The 13,512-nt window shown below is 39.0% G+C and overlaps 1 protein-coding gene across 1 annotated transcript in view; it reads right to left on the reverse strand.

Moving 5' to 3' along the window:
- Ank2 (ankyrin 2) overlaps positions 1-13,512 on the reverse strand; it is a 218,699-nt gene that overhangs the window by 43,919 nt on the left and 161,268 nt on the right. Inside the window, exons 24-26 of the mRNA XM_059266206.1 lie at positions 12,274-12,376; positions 11,460-11,563; positions 779-1,003 (exon numbers count right to left, since the gene is read on the reverse strand). Coding sequence (XP_059122189.1) covers positions 779-1,003; positions 11,460-11,563; positions 12,274-12,376 — 432 coding nt within the window. The remainder of the gene's footprint in view (positions 1-778; positions 1,004-11,459; positions 11,564-12,273; positions 12,377-13,512) is intronic.

Here is a 13,512-nt window from a genome sequence, read left to right on the forward strand (position 1 = left end):
AATCGGAAGGAGTCCTAACTAGGAAGATTTTTCTCACAGTTTTAAGCACCAAGACTTAAATACAATTGATTTGTTTCAAACTGATTCAAAACTTATTCCCCCCTACAAAGTCTCATCTTTTGTTACCATTAGTGGCAACTTTTCACCTTTTGACACACTGAGGTGCCACTTACTATGACGGTAGCCTTACAGACAGACAGAAGAAAGAAGAAATACTAATTGTTGTTCAATATTGCCAAAATGAGAATAGCAAAGGTTAATCTCAGTATTTTCATCTTACACTGTGGCTTAAAAGATGGAGGTAGCAGAAAAACCACAAATCATTTAGACTACATTTTAGACATTCCAGGAAGGCAACATTGTGGTCCGAAGGGAAGGCGGCAATTGAATTCATAACCACACAAGGTGTTAAATTTATGTTTCAAACAGAGCACTTTTTTTTTCCTTTATTCTTTGCCTTTTAGTCTCAGACAAGAAAAAGAGATACTTACCAGTGTCTAAAACACATGGTTATCCCATTGGGAATCTGGCAGCTATTCCCACATCCAAGAAGAAAAACCACTAGCAACCTGCATGTTTAACTCACTGATGCCTTATCATGGGAACGTGGAAGTGAAGTCAGGCATCAAGGCACTATTTCCCATTTTTTAAAAATGTCACAGGAGCCTATCCTTTTTCAAAATGGCTTGACATACCTTTGGCGTTCCATCCCACTGGTCTTGGGTAGAGGGCACAAGCCCATCGGAGACTAAGGAGGAGGCTTATGGGAAACCCTTACCCAAGGAACTGAGCTCCAGAAGGTCCCACTTCAATCAGGCGGCTGGCCAGGCCTTCCCCTTCCACCATTGGTGGCATCGTCGCCAGTCTATGGCGTTTCACTAGGCGGCAGGTGACTCGGGTTGGCGCTGTGCATTTCCGAGGTGGGATAATGATTCTGAGCCCATTGTGTCTGCATCCTCGCATGGCACCACCACGGGCATCCACCATAAAACTGACCAGGAAACTGAAAATTGGAAGAGAAGATTAGGCATGCTTCAAAGCAATACAGCAGATGAACAAATTCTGTGAGGTTAATTTTTTTTCTATACTGTTTATTTCTTCTCAGAACAACTCTTTTAAATGTAAATGCCTTATGGGAAAATATTTTTAAATTTTATACTAGTATGTATATGTGTATTATTTATTTTGTTTTACTGTATAATCTTCATATGCTACTGAAGAATAATTCCAATTTTTGTTAGTAACTGGAATGAAATTGCAAGAATGTGGGCAAGCCTTCTGTCTCCTTATATGCCCTATGTAATTCACGTGTTCAAATAATATAATGCTAGATCACACAGGAAAGACCAAATGACATATGTTTTAAGTTAATTCAACTTAACTTTTCAAGATTACATCTGTCTAGCTCATTTTAATATAATCTCATGAGTGAAAAGCAACCTTAAAGACCTTTTGTTAAGGTCAGATCTGTGCCAATGCGTCATCATTCCAGGATGCAGATTTGTAACTGGTTACAAGATGGGAAAACTGGAATAGAACCGATTTTCTGGTTAAAGTGATATTTGTACTTTTAAGAGGTCTCTGCACTAAGCCATTCTAACTGCAACAGAGGGTGAATAGTGGAAACAAATCAAGAGCCCTCTGCTCTGTAAGTCCAGCCTGGGAAGCCTGAGCTCATACTGATAGAGAGGTACTTGCATGGCATGATTTTCCCCACATTATAATGAACTGGAGGTGAAAAAAAAATCATTTAAATTTGCAAAAGCATCTTGGTTACTTTCGCTTCTTTATTGCTCATCAGTCGTGATGAAAAGAATGGTAATCTCAAGTGGCTAGGGTTGTTGAGTGTGCCAAGAGAAAGTATCTAAACTCTGGAGTTTCTTCCAAATCCTGAAGCAGCTTAGCTAGAATGCTTATGACTTCATTAGTCATGACACTCACCAAAGTCCCTTGGGCATGCATCTCCTACAGGAGCAAAAGTTAAGTAACACAACAATCTAGTTGACCGGGACACATACACAAGGACATGTATAAACAGTATGCAGGTTCTTCCACAGTCACTCCAATGTTCTCCCATTTTCATTTCATTTGCAAAGTTTTTATAACAAGTCAATGAAAGCAACATATAGGTGTTTCATAGATCCGCTGCTAACCGCACCAAGCCGGATCAACACACCTAGATATTGCCTCCATGACAACACTGAAAACGTTTGAAAGGTATTCCATCCAAGTAAGTTGTGGGATAGAAACACAATACACTTATGTTATTTTTAGGCGAGTGAAGTATCATAGCATCCTCTTCGCGGCAGAACACAGAATGCATTAGACATGCCATTAAACAGAAAACCTGTTGCTAGTAAGAGAAATGGGTGCGGAGGAGCCCAGAGTACCCTCTGAAGCACGTCATGCAGCATGAGACCACAGGAGCCACAGTCCTCCCACATGCAGTAGCCAGGCTAGGCCTACCATTCTCCCCTAGCTGTCGAGTTTTCAGGAGGGGCAATAGCTGCTACATATAAGCAACAGTTCATACTTCATTAACTGCTGATGTTCTGGATGCTATCAAAACCCAATGGGAAGAAGGCTGTAACTTTTCTTTAATACGAATTCTGAAATGTTTTCTTTCTGACTTTTAAATCTACACATTCACTCCAAAGAAGAACTGTAAATACTTCCAGATCTTCCTTTATTATTCTTTTTTTTTTTTTTTTTTTTGGTTTTGGTTTTTTAAGACAGGGTTTTTTCTGTGAAGCTTTGCACCTTTCCTGGAACTCACTCTGTAGCCCAGGCTAGCCTCGAACTCACAGAGATCTGCCTGCCTCTGCCTCCCGAGTTCCTCTATTATTTTTATTTGAGTACATTTATATTGATTTCCACTTAAAAGTAGGAAAATGCTGCTGTTTCAACTAGCATGGTTTCCAGACTCACTGTAATATTTCCAACTTGTTTATAATTAACATCACTATTTCCTTTGACTTTTCCTCCCTCATCAACATTTTGAGATAGGATCTCAAGTAGTCCAGACTAGCCTGAAACTTTCTACATTTAGGAAATTAACTTTGTACTCTTGCCCTCCTGCCTTTACCTCTGAAGTTCTGTGATTATAAATGTATCACCATACCTAGTGAATTGTTCAAGTCTAGGTTACTAAGAGCAAAAAAAAAAAAAAAAAAAAAGTGCTAAAACTAGGAGGGATTATTATAACATGTCTGTTTAATGTTACAAACCCTCATAGTATCTATGTCTTTTGAAGACAGTAACAAAATTCCTGCACTCATGGCCCAGGCCCTTATATTTTCATGGTTTTATTCCAATTCTCTACCCAAAAGAACATGTAGGAGACTCTGGTGGTCTACCCTCAAAACAGAATCAGCAGCTATGTCCTTAATGTATTCTATGACTTTCCCTGGCATAGCACCACTGAATCCCTCTTTTTTGTGTGTTACTTCCTCCCTGATTTCTGCTTCCATGATCCTTTTGTGTGATCTGTTACCCTACCATAAATGTCAGGAGCTGTGCCAAGAATCTCACACTCTAAGCCAAGATGTCAATCTACGCTTTCTTCCCTGCTTGGACCTGCTAACTTCCCTGGCCAATGAGATACGACCTGTCACCTAACCAAGGTGTTATCTAAGAGCTGTTGTAACGATAGTGGATGCAGTCTCTGCCCCCCAGTACTCGGTATAGTATGGATTCAGCACACAGTAAGGAGTCAAAACTAATTTTTGAATAGATGAATGAATCTTAGAGTGAAAAGGCAGGCTATGACGAGTTATGTGTACTTACCGAGATCAGAGAGAGCAAGGCACGAGGCAAGGGAATTCTTTGATGTCTTGCCAGTTATTACAATCAAGCCTCACTCAAATCCCTACATTTGGATGTAGCAAAGCTGCTGGATAATACTATGTCTAATTTTAAAGGGTCTACCCCATACGTCAATGCTGAACTGGGAGATCTGGTGTATTTAACTCCCTGGGTAGAGGATTGGTAGAAAATGAGAGATTGTGAAAACCAAGACTTTGAATATAACAAAACAATATTTTTAAAAGTGATAAGATTGTATGAAGAAAGACTGAACAAGGAGAAATCAAAACAGCAGAACTTAAGGACTGAAGCAGCATATAGATACACTGCCCAGCAATCATTCCCATATCATTAGTGATCTGGAAACCAGTCCTAAGTACTGAATCAAATACAAAGCAAATTGGGAGAATAAAGTGCCCAGTTCATGGGAAGATGGCAAATTTCGGGAGAGGGTAAACCTCCATATTTTACCAAGTGACTTAGGACATGACACAGGCTACCAGAAAATTACCAATTCCAGTGAAGATATTTTCCTTAGGAAGTGAGAGAAAAGAGGGAGAAAGTAGAATAGCAAGATGCCAAGAGAAAGAAAGGGCTGGAAGACATAACACCTGTCACTAGTCAGAAAGAACAGAGAGTAGCAAGCTCAGCCTAGCAGTAAAACATTCCAGGCAAATTTGACTCATCATGGAATTATCAAATGACTAATAAGACTGAACTTCATTGTGTACTCCCAGAGCCTCTCCTTTATATAGAAGGAGCAGGAGAAACTGCCTGGACTTCATATCTCGGTGCCAATGAAGCTGACTTGTAGAGCGAGCAAGCTAACCAGTGAATCCCAACAGTTTCTAGTACAAAACTGGGGAAGCATTTGAAGATTTCCATCAAGAACGGAAGAACACCAAAAGGTGCCACTACCTGGATGGCAAAAGGGAATTGGGAACCAGTCGCTCGGCAGTATATAAAGCAGCTGCTAACTCCACAAGAGCCTTTTCACTGTAAGGATTGTGGGGGAAGGAGAGAGGATGAATGAGTGACTCCTGCAACACTGCAATGCGGCAGCTTGCCTGCCAGAGTGAACGGAATGAATCTAATTCTCCACTCTCCAATAGAAATGAGACAATGCGGGCCCTGCAAACATTTACAGACAATGAGAACTGAAGGAAACGGAATGAAGGAGGCAGCTCTGTGTAAAGGCTATAGGATGTGAACTGAAGTTCAGCTCTGCCGTCTGCACTGTTACATGGAAGCTTCCTAGTCCCTGGGTGCTGACCCTGTCACCATTTATAGATAAATGGAGAGATCAATCATGTGTGGGTAGAGAATATAGATGCAATAAATGGCTGCTTCCATTATCTTCTCTTTCCTGCCTTTATCTTTTTAATGTCATGATCATTAAAATATATATCATACATCACCTAAAACAGTGAAAAAACTTATTAAGAACCTTCAATGTACTCACATTTGTGCTAAGGAGTTTACTATTATCTGTAGAGTTATAATTGCCTTATGAAATTGACTATTTAAATAGGATGTGAGAATTCTGTTACTCTACAGCATAGGGTGCTGTGGTACCATGTTCTTCCTAAGTCTGTTTTGAATTATTTCTATAACCACAGTCAAGTAACTTGACAATTTCATTAGGTTTTGTTTTCTTATACATGAATTAAGAGATTTGGGTGAATAAACTCTGAAGTTACTGCCTAGTATTACAAATTTGTTGCAGTTAATGGCTAACTAGATTAGACAACCTATGTAAATATGTGATTTTAGATGCTCTGGAGGAATTCCTAATTGGAAAGCAAACTGTTACTACTCCAATAAATATAGTTTTTGACCCATGGTTAAATCAATACTTTCTTGAAAATGTGTAGGCATACTGCATTAGACATTGACTTGAGACTACACGGGAGTGGAGGGATAACCAGGGGACATTGGCTCTGATGCATCTGACTCTTCAAATGACAGCAGTCATGCAAAGTAGAAACTCTGAAGTTTTCTAAATTGTGAGATACCATGTTTTCACAATTTAAAAAGGAATAAAAGCAAACGCAATTCACTTTTATTAGGCAAAGGACTTGTTGATAAGTATGCAATTTGATTAGCTAAACGGGTACATGCTTCAGAGGAGACAGTAGAAAACAAGGATTTGGACTTTTAAAAAGACTGTACTGTCCACCCCCAAAGTTATTGACACTTAAAATTTCCATTTAATTCATCTAGGACCATGGGCTGGGAACAGGGAGGAGACTGCAGCATTCGGAGTTAGTCACTGGGTGAAAGACAGGAGAAAAGACTCATCAGGGTGCTTCAGTGATGCCAGGTACACAGCAGAGGGCTGACATCCTCTCTGACTCTTGGTGCTGTTTGAAGCCACACCAGCAGCTTCCTTATCCGCCATGCCCCAGCCCCTTCCTAGTTCTCCAAATCCCACAAACGAAAGCGTGGATAAAAAACGACACCAAAAAGGGTGGTTCAAATTTGTTCAAACCATTCAATAATTGTTTACCAATCACCGTGCTCATGAATAGAAATACAGCATTTAGAATGTGACTGAGAAGACATAAAAGGATGTTTAGAACATTAAAAAATGAAAATATAGAATTGTCTTATTTTAGAGGGCTAACCCATATTATCATAATGAATGGCCAAAGAATAAAAATACTATAATCAGTAGCCCAAAGGGAACTTTAAAAATAACTTCATCTAAATAATACAGAATGATTGCTATATTTAGACTGAGGATAAGTCATTCCACAGCACAATTCCAAAATATCAAAAGGTTGGACTTAAAACAGAGGTAGCAAGGATATGTACTATTAATAAGCCCTTAGCCATTGGCTCACCTAGAATAAAGCAAGATAAAAGCAAAATAAAGAAGAAAAGGTCTGGGTGCTACTGAAAATCGCAACCTTTAATAAAAACTCAAAATAGCTCTTCCAATTAGCATAATCATGGGGGCATAGGATTTAAATTGGATGTAGCACTTTTCCTCACAAAAGAAGCTGAGATGTGGAGGCCATGACCAAGACAAGAGTCCATTTAATTTTGATCCAGCTAACCTAATACCTACTGGTATTAAATATACCCATTTTCCCTTTACAGGGAAAGTGAGCATTGGCCTTGATTTGGAGAACATTAGCCTCTGTATATGTTTCACTAGATATCATCAGCACTAAAGCATCCTGAGGTGGGGCGTATGCAGAAGGAGATGGTGAAGGAGAGGAGAACAGGGACATGTTCAGAGAAGGAATTACGCAGAGGTTCACCTGCTGTTGTCACGATCAAGACATGGAGAGGTGCGGCTGCAACAGAATAGATACTTTAGCACGGAGAAAGAGTGGATAAGTGAAATACAAAGAATGAAATCAGATGTGACTTTGATTGAAATAGTTAATTCATATACCCACATAGTATTCACTGAAAAAAAAAAGATGGAAATACAAATAAGATATCACTCTATGCAAATACAACCGAAATGTCACTCTGTACAAACTGAGAGAAGAACGAGCTTTGGGGCCTTCATGGCTCCTCCCAGGTTAGGAACCTGGGGAAGTCACATAATCACTCGATATGGAAGTGAAGTCTTGGTTAGCATTGGCTTGTGGGGACACTTAGCAAAGACTAAGTGTCCAAGAAGCTAGAAAACACCAAGTGATATTACAAAGACAAATATAAAGTCTTGGATTCTGTAGATGTAGCTTTGATTCAACTGCTGTCCACTTGTACTTCTTCTAATGCTTTATTAGCTAAGATAATTCCCTGTTGGGCTATAGCAGAAGAAACACAAACAGGAAAGGAACAACTTAAACGATAGCTTCTGTGACAGATAGAGCATAAAGTCTACTGCAAAGTAGGTAACATTGATCACCAACTAGTGGGTAATAAAGAACTCTGCAAACATGGTCTTAGTGCTTCTCCCCAACATCACTGTCTGCTTTGAGCATTGTGCTCTTCCTCCCCATACCTAATGTCTAGTCCCACATTATAGCCCTACTCTTCACTACTTTTTTATCCATGGTGTCTATGCTTCCTTAACCCTATCCCCTCAGGGTTTTCTAAGGTTCCAATGTTTCCTGACATACATAAGTATATTTTATTCAATGAACCAGAAATCCAGTCTTGATTTGCTACTTTATAACAATCATCTTCATCTAAAAGAATTAGCCTTTGTGGATCTAAAGGAACTCCCACGGTATTTTACAAAACATGAACAGCTAAATTAAACACTGGAAGTGCTTCCATAAGCATTTACATTATGTTGTCCCATGCAAAAGATACTTAGCTGCCTTCTGCCTCGAACATTCTGTGATTTGAGCAAACAGTTTTGAATACATCTTTCATGGCTTGTGTGTGTGTGTGTGTGTGTGTGTGTAGTACAAGGTTCACAACAAAACTGTCTTCAGCTTGTTTTAAAATATCACATTCTCAGGGTTTTATTTTACTGTGGCATATTCTAACACCTCATGAGTTGGCATTTAATTAATAGCATTTGGCTGTCATTAAAACATTACAAAGACTTTCAGAGTGACAATATATAAAGTGAGTTATAAAAAACTAACTATTGGCAGAAACTGACTTATATCAGCCAATTCACTATCCACACAGGTAATTATAAAGAATCATGAAGTTCACATTGTTGTACAAACTTTACTGTTATGATCTTAATTGGGAGCCTCTAAGAATAACTGTTTCTTAGATTCACTAGGAGTCAGTCAAGCAACTCAAATAATAATAAGTCGAGCCTCTCAATTGTCCAGATACTGAATTTACCTATGCAGGAAGCAGAGTTTAATCACTGACTTAGTTATTCTCAGCCAAGGACATCTTTTAAAAATGAAGTAGAGGGAAAGGAAACTACCAGTACTGATTAGTGGTAGAAGATGCAACTTGAAGTTAAGACAACTACGAATTTAATGACAGCATTATCTTCATGTAGTCTAAGGTAGATAAAATCACCAACTCTCTTCACCTTACCTAAAAGTCACCTTTTCCTTACATTTTAAGTGGATTCAAACTCAGACTCTTGAAAAATATCTAATAGCTACTACTTAGGAACCTGATATATGATGAGTGGATTAATAAGAAATCAGTGTCATTAAGATATGATGAACATTACTCATATACATGAATATGAATGTCACTTTCAAACACCACAGCTCTTGGGATCCTAACTTTTCAAGGGTAATTTTCCCTCTCACTACGGTCATCTGTAACCCCATGTTTGTGTGACCACTACAGTGGAGACACCAATAGATAATGCTATCTGGTAGAAACAAGGCCATATTGGCATCGTGGACTGAATCCACTTATACTGTCATCTAGAAGACTTGGGGCACATTTTGTTTAACTGATTTGGAGTTTGTGAGAAATGTGGAATGTGTCCAGGGAGAAGGTAGAAATGGTAAAAGCTATATTCTGTTGAATACTTATTGTTTCTAAGTAAAGTCTGATGATATTAAAAGCATTTGCTCTTTAAAACTCCCCAATGGAATAAATTTATAACACTCATTTTATAGAGAAATAAACAGAAACTCAGAGATTTTTTTCCATAATGTGCCCACTGCCACATAGAGAGAGTCAATATCAAGGTCTGGGTTCAGATCAGTCTGATGCCAAGGCATAGTGTTACCCATCAGATTTCTCTAGGCTACATGATCTTTTGACTCCATAGAACACTCCCTAGAAGTGTCCCTGAAAGGGGTGGTACTAGGTTTTCTTCATCTGCTTTTCTTGACAGCTGACAGGGAGTCTAGTGCTTTGTAGAGTTTGGCATATGTGTGGAAAATGAAGATACAAGTGGGTGGAAGAAATAAGGAACATTCCAGAGAACCAGGTATGTACTAACTACTCTCCCTGATAATAGAGGCTTTACTGAGTAAAGTTTCCCCAAACCTGGACTCACAAAAACACCAACGCAAGGAGACTGAGAACAAAAATGCAGTCATAGTTGGCCTGAGATGTGGCTTGGACATCAATGTCTTTAAAACCCCACAGTGATTTCAATATACAGCCAGTGTTGAGTAACTGAGATCAGTATAACAAATGTTTGAAAATACAGAAAAGTTGGTTTGCTATAGACCAATTTTTATAGGTGCATATCTTTTTTAAAAAGGTACATATCTTAACGAATTAAATGTTTAGCTGTTGGATGCTGAGGCTTCAATACCAGTAATCAACCACGATGAGGCCGTTATCTAGTCATTATAACTCATACATGTTACTTGGTTTGGTGAAACAGATTGGATATTGATGTACTAATATACTTTCCTGACCTTCAGTAAAAAGCTTAAGAATTCCTTTTTTTAAGTCTAATAATTAATCTGAAAACCAAGCTATTACTGTAACATTTACTCTTTTAAAAAAAATTCAGCTTTTGGTAGTTAGTTACATTTTACCTAAAATAGTGTCTTTATTTTGTGATATGGAGTCCGGATTCTCTTTTGTCATCAATCATCAAGGTCCAGACCTCTTTTCTCCCTTACTCTTCATGTGGGGACCTCAGTAGCAGAAGGTAATGCTATTTTTTTTTTACCAATTTATAATAGAGATTTTAATTTTTTTCATTTTACACTTAAAATATTAATTAAACTTGAATGGAGTTTAATCCTTTTTAATTCCTCTGAGCAAGTCTTGCTGGACCAAGAACTAGTCACAGTAACTTAACAAGGAAAATAGGATGCTTATTTCCAATATCTGTCTAATTTTATATAATAGAATTTAGTAGACTATTAGACTAAAAAGTCCAAAATGTTTACAGTGTCATGGAGTACTTTCCTGGAAGGAGGTTTATTTTAAAATACTAAGAACAAGAAAGGGCCCATGATCAAAACAGTTATAGAGATTACACATAAGGAGTTTGGGATGAACATTGAAGCCAAAGTATTCCATTTTTTACATAAAATATGGGTAGAAATTTCACTTAAATAAAAAAAATGAGGATTTATATGTAATTATAATATTACTAAAATGTGAGGGTAAAAATAATTCAGAAAGTATTATATTTAAAATTCTTTAAGAAATATGCACTATATTTAATTGAATTCTTACACCCCAAGGAATCTCTAAAACTTTAAGAATGCTGGGGAGTGCTTTTCGAAGTGTGGCCCAAGCAGGCCATGTTGTATGCACTGTCTGAAGGGCATTAAAAGGACAGCTGAGAAAAATCACTACTTGGATGTGAACTCTTTTGATTTAGATCCCTAACAAAATGTATGGATCCATCTGTGTATGTGTGTGGCTGTGACCATTATTTTCACTGCATCAATATATGACAGAAGGTATTTATTTCAAAGGCCAGCCATTCAATTTTAGGGGACTGAAACTTTCAAACAAGCAGCTGGCCCAGCCTCTTTTTAAAAGACGGCTTCAAGGACTGTACACAATCAGCGAGGAGGCCACTCTATTCCAGTCAGTTAGCAAACTGCTGCTACACATTATTTTAAAACACTAGTTGTCCATGCTGAATTCAGCCCCATTTTGCTGTCTCATTGGTGCAGCTGGAACCATGGTGGAAAAAGCAATGTTATTCACAAGTTGAAACAAAGGTCACCTCCTGGGTAAGCTAACCATCCCCTGAAGCCACTGGACAAAGCTGTGACTTTTCTCATCTCTTTTTACCTCTTGATCTGGATACATAATATTGATTCACTCACCCTGAATGAATAGGACTGGAAGAAAGAGCCACGTTGTCTAAGTTCTCAGTGCCCCAGCTCAGACGATAAGAATTCCTTTCTGCCTCCTTGGCTAGGGCTGACACCTACATACAAAGGACGTCAGATTTAATGCAAAATACAGCTTCAAAATTCAAGTCTAATACAATGGATTCCGAAAGAGCACCAAACAAGAGGTGCTATGGCAGACAATTATGATTTAAGAACATTAGATCATCTCTTCTAGTGCATTCCCTTCTGCCTTATAGTATGATAGCAGAGTATTCTGAGGAGAACCGCTGTTTGTCTATTTCTCTATATCCAATCCATCAAAAGCAAGAAAGTTATACCTAAAGTGAAAAGATTCCTAAATAAACTTTAAACCTTTTCTCATAGCTACTTTAAATACTGCAAACAAAATGTATTTTACAACGTACCATTCATCATATAAACATGTCCTGCTTCATTTTTTTTCCCATAATGGAGATAGTATTTACACAACACAAATTTTTACATAAAATTTCCATAGAGGAACTCAGGACGGCTGAAGAAAGAAGCAGTATATTATTTCAGAGGGGAAAATGCTCAGTGAAAAAAAAATCTAGTGAACATTTGCCACATTGTAGGACACCCTCAAATCTCTTACCCTAATTTTTTGTTGTTGTTGCTAAGAATGAAGTTTGTTTTTAGTCATTCTCTCTTTCTTGCTCTCCCTCTAGACCTCCACCCCCAACCGGTTCCCTCGGGATATTTTGTGGTATTAGGACATTTGAAAAAGTTGTCCAGAAAGCAGACATGAAGGCAGAAAGTCAAGTACCTGGTGGCTGGGAATCACAACCGTGTCCTCAATCATGCCGCTGTCCCTCAGGTACGATGCGTGGCTCAGGGTGTGAGACCTGTCGGAACTGAAGGATCGAAGGCTGGTAGGTTGGCAGGAGGCCATGATCATACACCAACAGCGGTGGAGGGTTGGGAAGATGAAATAAGCCGAGCGGGAGAGTGAAAAAAGCGTGCTATTAGCTAACTGTGCAACTTCCAGGGGACACGGGTCTCAGAGTGGCCCTACCTCTCTGCCCCACAGCTAAAACACATCCTCAGACTGGGCTCAACACTGAATGGCAGGGCACCCGGGAATCCACAAGTTAAATTTGATACTCCTAATCTGATTCGTTCTCTTTCCAGAAATGTTTGAAACCAGCGACTGCCACTTATTTGCCAGTAGGAGAAATTTATACAGGCAATAATTCTTAAATCTGTGTTAAATTACCTCTCCCTGCAACCTTGGGAAAATATTTGGTGGAAGGTAGACAGAGCTCATAGAGCAAAAGCAAAACGAAAAGTCAGGTTTCCGGTCCCCCCCCCCCACCGCCCTTTATTTTCCATTCTCTTCCCCTGTCTCTTTCTCTTCCACTCCACATGGTGAGTGGCCGAATGTCAGCGTCCTCCCCTGGAAGGTACAGAGTGAAATGAACTGTGGTCAGATGTGTGCTTCCTGTGGAAGTAGAGTTCCTCTTGTTTGTCTCTGGAGAGTCCAACAGTGCTGTTATTTCAGAGGAGAAAAGTGTCCCCTTTGCCTGCCCTGTGTGTAGTGCAGGAAGCCCTAAAGAGTGCTGGTTGCCATGGGGATGAGAGGCGAGAGCAGGAGGAACTCAGCACCAGCCCAGAACAGACGCATGCCAACACAAGGACAAATCGCCAAAGGACACTGCCCAAAAGTGATGTTGCACTTCCAAATGGAATTAGGGCCTTGCTATTCAATGCTTTAGATTTTTGATAAATCTGAATTTTGTTATTCAGAATTATAGATGCAAATGCAATGGACAAAAATTGCCCTTTGCATAATTCATTCATTCTAATCAATCTGTACCATCAAATGGCATTATATTGGTGTTATCCTTTTTTGTTCTCCTGAGACAGGGTCTTACTATGTCACTCAGGCTATTCTGGAACTCACTATGCAGCCCAGACTGGCTTTTTGATTGCCCTGTCTGAGTCTCCCAAGTGCTGAGATTACAGGTCTAAGCTACCGTGCTCAGTTTATAGATTGATATTTTAA

The sequence above is a fragment of the Peromyscus eremicus genome, chromosome 6 (assembly GCF_949786415.1).
Source record: "Peromyscus eremicus chromosome 6, PerEre_H2_v1, whole genome shotgun sequence".
Taxonomy (NCBI): domain Eukaryota; kingdom Metazoa; phylum Chordata; class Mammalia; order Rodentia; family Cricetidae; genus Peromyscus; species Peromyscus eremicus.